The following is a 9,214-nucleotide window of genomic DNA, read 5'->3' as shown; positions in this document are numbered from 1 at the left end:
TGAACTTAAGTCCTTGTAATGAACTCCTTGCATGTTTTCCCCCCGGGAAATTTGTGTATGTAAGTGCAATTACGATGGGGGAAAGGGTTTAAAGATAGTTTCAAAAGTGGACACTTCTGGTGTTTGTCCAGAAGTGTTTCTCAACTTGTTTTTCTTTTTTTTTCATTATCAATACCTCCCCGAGTCTTTTTAATTTCCCCACCCTCACCCCTCACTCATGAAATTTTCTTTTCTTTTCTTGTTTTTGTTCTTTTAGACCAAGTTTCGATCTCGTTGCCCAGGCTGTAGAGCAATGGCGTGATCTCGGCTCACCTCAATCTCTACCCCCCGGGTTCAAGCGATTCTCCTGCTTCAGCCTCCCGAATAGCTGGAATTACAGGCATGCACCACCACGTCCAGCTAATTTTGTTTTTTTAGTAGAGACGGGGGTTTCTCCATGTTGGTCAGGCTGGTCTTGAACTCCCAACCTCAGGTGATCTGCCCGTCTTGGCCTCCCAAAGTGCTGGGATTACAGTCATGAGCCACCGTGCCCGACCTCTTTTCTTTTCTTTTCTTTTCTTTTCTTTTCTTTTTTTCTTTCCTTTTTGAGACAGGTTCTCACTCTGTCACCCAGGCTGGAGTGTAATGGCGCGATCATGGCTCACTGCAGCCTCAACCTCCTGAGCTCAAGTAATCCTCCTGTCTCAGACTCCCAAGTAGGTGGGACCATAGGCATGCTCCACGACACCTGGTTAATTTTTTTTTTTTTTTTTGTAGAGATAAGGTCTCACTCTGTTGCCTAGGCTGGTCTTGAGCTCCTGGGCTCAAGCAATCCTCCTGCCTCTCCCTCCCAAAGTACTGGGATTACAGGCATGAGCCACCACATCTGCCCTGAAATTTCAATATCATAGCTATATTGTATATCTGTTTATGTGCTGTATGTATGCTGTGCTTTACACATAAAAAATTTGTTTTATTTTTTGCCCCGTTGGGGTGTGATAGAGGCCGCACTGAGAATGCACACTTTACATAATTAGTTCACAACTTGCCCCCGGCAGCCTCCATCACATAAAATCAGAAGAAGGCAGCCCAGCAGGGCCTACAAGGAATGTGTGAACGGATGCACATAAAGTGCTTAGCAAAGCGTGGTAAACAAGAGCCCTTGTTGTTGTCATTCTTGCTTTAAGCCCAGTCCCAGTGATGTCTGTAACCCTCTCTGGGGCCAAGGAGTCCCCTGGCTCTGGAGGGCCGGCCAGAGGACTAAGTATTCCCAGTCTGGAGCTCTAGGGGGTCAGTAGGTACCTAAGGGAGTGAACTGGGCTTGGAGGGACTGTGGCCAGAAGACAGCTCTGGGCCTAGTGGTGACAGAACTTCTGATTTCTCAGGAAAAGCCAAGAATATGGATTTTGGGTTAAATCTCCTGAATTTTAAGCATTGGTTCAATTAAACAACGATAAGGCAATGTGGACCGAACAAAAGGGATGAAACCAAGATTTACTGACTTTCCCAGAGTCAGGGGCACGGCTGGGATTCTAATAAGGACTCCCAAACCAGTGCTCTTTTCACTTAACCTAACGCACACCCTTCATCTCACCGCCCCTCCCCACTTCTCCGTCTTCGGGAGTCCTTCGATGCCTCTCCCCTCTCCCCGCTCCCCCAGGATTCCCTCCCCATAGGCCACCCGCCTTCCAGCAGGGCGTGGTCTCTACAGAGGAGGTCAGGTCTCCCAGGCTTCGACGCCACCGGGGAGCGCCCTGAGGTTGGGAGCGCCCGGGCGCGCGAAGGAGGAGGTGGCTCAGGAGTCGGGGCAGACCGTGGGAACCGGCCCCGGGGGGGCGTGGAAAGTCAGGGCGCGGGACTCGACCAGCCTCTCCCACGCCGATGGCAAAATCTCGGAACTGAAACAGCCAGTTGTTCGCAGCTTCCCTCTGACCCGCCACCCTGGACATTGTTTTCCATTCGCCCGGGTCGCGGGTGGGAGGCGAGGCACGCCGGGGTTCTGGAGCTTGGCCGCGCGCCAGGCTTGTGGCCTTCGTCCCCTGGGGCCACTGGGGCGGCCACGCCTCTCCGGCAGGAGGAGAGAACGCGTGGGTCTGGGTGATTGCTCCGGTCCTCCCGCCTCCAGCTCGGCCATGGGGTCGCGCAGCTCCCACGCCGCGGTCATTCCCGACGCGGACAGTATTCGGCGAGAGACCGGCTGTGAGTGCGCCTGCACCGGCGGCTGCGGAGGGGACCGGGCGAACTCAGGCGTCCGGGGCTAGGGAAGGGGTTGAGTTGAAGGATGGACGAACTTACAAGTCTGGGGTCCGGGACTCCCCGGAGCTGGAAGACCAAGACCCCAGTGCCTGGGATCTCTGGGCTCGGGGCGGGTTAACCTAGGGGTCCCAGCCTCCAAGTTTGGGGAGGATCCGGGTTCACGGGGTTGGAGTCCAGAGAAATCCAGGCACCGAGGTGTCCTCGAGCCCGGATCGAAGCTGAAGGCAGAGCTGACGGCGGATGGAAGGGATGGCTTTGGTACTTTGGTTTTCGGGAGGTTGCGAGCCGCCTAGGTCTCCAACCTGGATCTTCGCGGGGTCGCGTCACTCTCCCTCCACCCCGGCCAGCTCCACCCCTGATTCCCCGGGATGATCGCCCCTTCCAGCCAGCCCCCGCTGTCCCTGGCCCATCTTCCCGGCCGATTGGGGCGGGTTTCTGGAGCGGGCCCCGCAGGGTCACACACCACCCCTTTCTCCTTCCCACAGTCTCCCAAGCCAGCCTGCTCCGCCTGCACCACCGGTTCCGGGCACTGGACAGGAACAAGAAGGGCTACCTGAGGTGAGGGGGAGCCGACCTCATGACTTCTGTCTTCTGTCTCTCTGACTCCGTGTCCCTCTTTGACTCTCCATCTGACATTTCTGCCTTACCCTCTTTGAACTTTGGCTTTGCAGCCGCATGGATCTCCAGCAGATAGGGGCGCTGGCCGTGAACCCCCTGGGAGACCGCATTATAGAAAGCTTCTTCCCCGATGGGTGAGGCCTGCTGGGCATCGGGAGGTGGAGGCGGGAAAACCGGCGTGTGAGTGGGTGGGAGGGGAGTTTAGAGACTGAGGCAGAGTGATGACCAAGGTGACCACCACCTCTTTCCATTCTGCCCCCTGTCTCCCCAGGAGCCAGCAAGTTGATTTCCCAGGCTTTGTCAGGGTCCTGGCTCATTTTCGCCCTGTAGAAGATGAGGACACAGAAACCCAAGACCCCAAGAAACCTGAACCTCTCAACAGCAGAAGGAACAAACTTCACTGTGAGTTTGTGAGGACCTGCCCAAGTGAGAACGCAGATGTACCCACACCAGGGACAGGCTCCAGGAATCTCCCATTCCCTTCCTGAGCCCATTGACAACCTCCCCCCTCCTCCAGGGTGGCCTTCTGCTGGAAGAGAGCCAGGGAAGACCTACCTTCATTTCCCACCCCCCCCACCCTCTCCCCAGATGCATTTCAGCTCTATGACCTGGATGGCGATGGGAAGATCTCCAGGCATGAGATGCTGCAGGTTGGCAGAAAGCGAGAGCAAGAGATGTGATGTGTGAAGGATGGGATGGTTAAATGCAGTGGTGTGAGAGATGGGGTGGGATGATTGGGGAACTGGGGCGTAGATAATTGGGGTATTGGTTGGGAAATGGGAATGGGTGGAGTTGGAGTGTGGGTTTATTGGGGGTCCGAGTGGGGAGCAGTTGACTATGAGGTTGGGAATAGATCAGTGATTGCCAACTGGGGGTGATTTTGCTCCCTGAGTGAACATCTGGCAATATCTGGAGATGCTTTTTGTTGTCACAACGGGGGAGAGAGTGTGTTACTGGCATCTAGTGGGTCGAGGTCAGGAATGTGGCTATATATCATGCAACACCTGGGACAGCCTCCTCCAACAAGGAGTTATCTGGCTCCAAATGTCAATAGTGCCAAGATCGAGAAACTCTGGAACAGATGTGATGGAATGAGGATGGTATTAGAAACCCTTAGTGGTTGAGGTGGAGAATGGTGTGGAGGATGGAGGGAGATTGGGTGATAAAGTTGGGTAGTGAGTTTGAGCATATTCTGAGGGTAGTGTGGGATGGTGAGGGAGAGATAGGAGATTGGTTGTTGAAGCAGTAGGGAAAATTATTGGGGGGATATGGTGAAAAATGGATGAAGGATGGATTATAAAATTAGTAATAACTTTTGGGATGAGGTGGGCAAGGTTTAGGGGATGGTGGAGTAGCAGCCTTCATGCCCCCTCTTTTTGGCTGCCTCTTCACTCATCTCCCAGGTTCTCCGTCTGATGGTTGGGGTACAGGTGACAGAAGAGCAGCTGGAGAACATCGCTGACCGCACGGTGCAGGAGGCTGATGAAGATGGGGATGGGGCTGTGTCCTTTGTGGAGTTCACCAAGGTCAGAGTGCCCTTGGGGACTGGGGAGTTGAGATCAGGAGTCCCTGGGGCAGACAGACATGGGAAATGTTCAACGGAGGAGGGTGGAAAGATAGGGGTTCCCTGGGAATGATGGGGTCTCTGGAATGGGTAGAATCCTGGGGGAGGAGGTTGGGATCGTGGAGAGTTGAGTCTCCATTCATCTGCCTGTCATTCGTTTTCCCCTCAGTCCTTAGAGAAGATGGACGTTGAGCAAAAAATGAGCATCAGGATCCTAAAGTGACTCTGTTTGTGCCTTGGGCTTGCTCCTGCAACCAGTATCTCCTTGAAATTCATCCAAAGCCCCCATGGATGCAGGGCGCCAATAAACTGTATTCTTGCTTCTAACTCTATTTAGGGCCAAGGGAAGAAAGCTGGAAGGATGTGTACTAAAGTCTAGCTCAGCAGTCCCCAGCCTTTTTGGCATCGGGGACAATTTTTCCACGGATGGGTGACAGGGGATGGTTTTGGGATGATTCAAGTGCATTACATTTATTGTGCACTTTATTTCTGTTATGATTACATTGTAATATATAATGAAATAATTATACAACCTACCATAATGAAGAATCAACGGGAGCCCCGAGCTTGTTTTCCTGCAACTAGATGGTCCCATCTGGGAGTGATGGGAGACAGTGACAGATCATCAGGCATTAGATTCTCATAGGGAGCGCACAACCTAGATCCCCTGGGTGTGAAGTTCACAGTAGGATTTGGGCTCCTATGAGAATTTAATGCCACTGCTGATCTGACAGGAGGCAGAGCTCAGGCCGTAATGTGAGCAATGGGGAGTGGCTGTAAATACAGATGAAGCTTCAGCTTGCCTGCCGCTCACCTTGTGCTGTGCGGCTTGGTTCCTAACAGACCACAGACATGATGCCAGGTCCAGCTCATTTGGTCTCAGAGCTGTGAATCAGCCAGCCATCTTTTGGTTGCAAATCACTGAAAACCCAATTCAAAGTGACTTAAGTCAGAAAAAAATTTTGAGAGCTCATGTAATTAAAAAGTCTGGAAATATCTTACTTTAGGCACAGCTGGACCCAAGGGCACAAATGATGTCATCAGACCCCAGTTATTCTCCATCTCCCAGCTCAGCTTTTTCTGTCCATAAGCCTCATTTTCAGGAAGGCTCTTTCCTAGTGGTGGAGATGACCACTATCAGCTCCAGGCTTCTATCCTGCTAACCCAGTAACCCAGTGGGAAGAGATTTTCTTATTCCAATAATTCCAAGTGGAGAGAGTCATTGACCCGGTTGGGGTCTCATCCCTACTTCTAGGGGAATGGAATGCTCTGAGTGTTCACAGGCCAGGCCTGTGTCATATGCTAATTCCTAGAGCCAGGGAAACAAGGTCTGAGGATTCAGGATGGGGTGAAAGGTGGTTGCTTAAAGGAAAACGAAATACAATTAGGAGAATAAGGGGAAATGAGTGGTCTGCTCTGCTTGGGCAAAACAAGAGATGCCCATTACTGTGAGAGACCCTTGAAGTCTGGACTCTTAAATGAGTTTTTGCTGATTTCCTGGGTGCATGCTAGGATGATCGGGCTTGATGGGGTAGGGAAGAGTTGATGTAAAAATAATAAACAATACATACCTTTCTAGAGTGTGAATGTGTTCGAAGAGTCTAAGAGTAAGCTTGTTTCCATGGTAAGACATTCAGACATTGATGTAAGACGGAATGGAGCAGGATGTCCCATAAAACCATGAGACTCTGTCTGCAGCAGAGCACTCTGGTTGCACTTGTGGGAGACGCTGTAACTGCCTTGCTGTTTTTCTTCCTCCCAGATCTGGTCTTTTGTTGTCTTGTATCAACACATGAGAACCAGTTGTGCTCATAACATCTCAACTCTGCTTTCAATGATGTGTTAGTAGCTTGAAACTGGCTATAGTGGGAATATTTACACCACAGACATTGGTAAATGCAACAGGTTAAGGCTTTTTCCTCTTGGAAAGCCAGTTGTTAAACATTTATCTGCACACCACCTGCTAGACATTTGCCATTACTTAGCATGCCAATGGTTTCTTTCCTTTTTTCTTCTTTCTCTTTCTTTCTTTCTTTCTTCTTTCCTTCCTTCCTTCCTTCCTTCCTTCCTTCCTTCCTTCCTTCCTTCCTTCCTTCCTTCCTTCCTTCCTTCCTTCCTTCCTTCCTTCCTTCCCTCCCTCCCTTCTTCCTTCCTTCCTTCCTTTCTTTTATTTTGTTTTCTTTTCTTTCTCTCTTTCTTCCCTTCTTTCTTCTTTTTTGAGACAGAGTCTAGCTTTGTCACCTAGGCTGGAGTGCAGTGGCACAGTCTCAGCTCACTGCAACCTCTGCCTCCTGGGCTCAAGCAATGTTGCCACCTCAGCCTCTTGAGTAGCTGGGACTACAGGCACATGCCACCATGCCCAGCTAATTTTGTTTTTTAAAGATATGGGGTTTCACCATGTTGCCCAGGCTAGAGTTGAACTCCTAGACTCAAGTGATTTGCCCATCTCAGGCTCCCAAAGTGCTGGGATTATAGGCGTGAGCCACCGCACCCAGCCATACATGCTAGTGGCTTCTTTTTCGAAGCACTGTGATGCTTTGCCCGAGGGCTTTGCACATATTCAGCCTGTACAAGGGGCAGGATGGAAGTGCCAGGGAGTTAATGACATTAGGAGTAGCTCTCAATTAGTGACAGATGGAAATCGGTTGGATAAATACCCAGTTACCTCATCCTTCAGGTGGCACAATTTAGATACATGTTTTCTTAATTCTCAGAAATTTCCAGCAGATTTGAGCCCGGATTGCTCACAACGTTAATTGATTTGCTTGTTAAATCACCCTGTCCTGACTGGGTGCAGTGGCTCAGGCCTGTCATCCCAGCACTTTGGGAAGCCAAGGTGGGCGGATCACCTGAGGTCAGGAGTTTGAGACCAGCCTGGCCAACATGGCGAGACCTCATCTCTATTAAAAATACAAAAATTAGCCAGGCATGGTGGCAGGCACCTGTAATCCCAGCTACTTGGGAGGCTGACGCAGGAGAATCGCTTGAACCCAGAATCACTGCCCAGGCTGCAGTGAGCCGAGATTGCGCCACTGCACTCCAGCCTGGGCAACAGAGCAAGACTCTGTCTCAAAACACAAACACAAACAAAAACAAAAACATCAACTGTATTCTGTAAATATGTATGATCATTATATGTCAATCAAAAATGATACTTTTTTTTACAGGGAGAAGATTAACAAGTGTTAATTTAACAAGTGTTAAACAAGATTTAACAAGTGTTAAAGAGTTTTAAAAGACAAACCTGCCTAAAACAGAGATTTCTCTTTGGTGATCTGAAGAATGCAAAAAAGAATTGAGAAGGGTATAAATTTTTTTTCTTTTTTGAGACTGGATCTTGCTGTGTCACCAAGGCTGGAATGCAGTGGTGTGATCTTGGCACACTGCAGCCTCTACTTCCGGTGCTCAAGTGATCCTCTCACCTTAGCCTCTTGAATAGTTGGGATCACAGGTACATGCCACTACACCTGGTTAATTTTGCTATTTGTTTGTAGAGATGGGGTCTTGCTATATTGCCTGGGCTGGAATTACAAGTGTGAGCTACTGCACCTGGTTAGAAATGACCTTTTCACTGTGCGATTCAGTGTTATCGAGCTGTGTTGTTACTACCCAGAATCATCTTGTGTATGTGAGTGGTGCGCTTCCCATACCTTGGGAACCACTGCCTGGAGGACACAATGAGGAAATAAACTTGGGTTGAGTCTTCACTTTCTGTCCCTTCAGGTAGTGATGTTGGGCAGACCTGGTTATGCTGCCATTGCCCCTTGCTAACTGATCAGGAAAATAGTTAGGAATTCTGACCTAGTCCTCAGCCCTACCTAAGCAACACCAATAAAACTCTTTTTTTTTTGAGATGGAGTCTCACTCTGTTGCCCAGGCTGGAGTGCAGTGGCCGGATCTCAGCTCACTGAAACCTCTGCCTCCCAGGTTTAAGCAATTCTCCTGCCTCAGCCAACTGAGTAGCTGGGATTACAGGCGCCCACCACCATGCCTGGCTAATTTTTGTATTTTTAGTAGAGATGGGGTTTTGCCATGTTGGCTAGGCTGGTCTTGAACTCCTGACCTCAGGGGATCCACCTGCCTTGGCCTCCTAAAGTGCTGGGATTACAGGCGTGAGCCACCACACCCAGCTCCAATAAAACTCTTAATGTTTAAGAGGCAACATACATACCAGTCTTGATTCCTGGTAGAGCCCTACCCTGAGAATTAGTGTGGTTTAGTAAAACCACACTGGCGATACGGTATAGCTGAGTCTTGTTAGGCCTGGGTTTGAATTTGGACCCTTATAATGAGCTACCGTACAACCTTGGGTAAGTGATTTTAACCCTCGGGGCCTTAGCTTCTGTCATCTGTGACAGGGAGAGATACTAGCAGCTGCCCTCCGGAGCTGTATCTTATCCTTTCTCTCTCCCACTCTCCCTTCAAACCTACTTATTTTAGCTGAGGCCCTTGGCCTCATTTGTAAGCCTGGACTCTGGCCTGCACCAGTCAGGATTCTTCAGTTGTTAACTGACTAATAAAATAATAGAAATTTATTGGTTCATATAGCTGAAAGAAAAGTCCAAAGGTACACCAGGCAAAGGTGAGTCCCAAAGGCTCAATGATATTACCAGAAATTAGTCTTTCATTTCTCAACTCTGCTGTCCTCTGTGTTGGTTCATTCATTCGTTCATTCATTCATTCATTCATATTTTTTTTCTTTAGACAGGTCTCATTCTGTTGCCCAGGCTGGAGGGCGGTGGTGTGATGTTGGCTCACTGCAACTTCTGCCTCCTGGGTTCAAGAGAACCTCTTGCC

At 49.8% G+C, this 9,214-nt stretch overlaps 1 protein-coding gene across 1 annotated transcript; it reads left to right on the top strand.

Annotated features, from left to right (window-relative positions):
• Positions 1-1,703: 1,703 nt before the first annotated feature.
• Positions 1,704-5,991, top strand: CHP2 (calcineurin like EF-hand protein 2). The gene is made up of 7 exons (XM_025370834.1): positions 1,704-2,178; positions 2,721-2,793; positions 2,907-2,987; positions 3,125-3,255; positions 3,442-3,503; positions 4,257-4,379; positions 4,587-5,991. Exons 1-7 carry the CDS (start codon positions 2,112-2,114, stop codon positions 4,638-4,640), a joined length of 591 nt encoding a protein of 196 aa, XP_025226619.1. The 5' UTR covers positions 1,704-2,111; the 3' UTR covers positions 4,641-5,991.
• Positions 5,992-9,214: the final 3,223 nt, after the last annotated feature.

Source organism: Theropithecus gelada, chromosome 20, assembly GCF_003255815.1.
Source record: "Theropithecus gelada isolate Dixy chromosome 20, Tgel_1.0, whole genome shotgun sequence".
NCBI classification, from domain to species: Eukaryota; Metazoa; Chordata; class Mammalia; order Primates; family Cercopithecidae; genus Theropithecus; species Theropithecus gelada.
The sequence above is the reverse complement of the archived record's forward strand: the minus strand, read 5'-3'. Positions and strand labels throughout refer to the sequence as shown.

Bases quoted from the DNA above. Each gene is read 5' to 3' on its own strand.
- CHP2 (XM_025370834.1), top strand. From the start codon at position 2,112: ATGGGGTCGCGCAGCTCCCACGCCGCGGTCATTCCCGACGCGGACAGT. The intron at 2,794-2,906 runs GTGAGGGGGAGC...TTGGCTTTGCAG, and splicing joins AACAAGAAGGGCTACCTGAG to CCGCATGGATCTCCAGCAGA. The intron at 4,380-4,586 runs GTCAGAGTGCCC...TTTTCCCCTCAG, and splicing joins CCTTTGTGGAGTTCACCAAG to TCCTTAGAGAAGATGGACGT.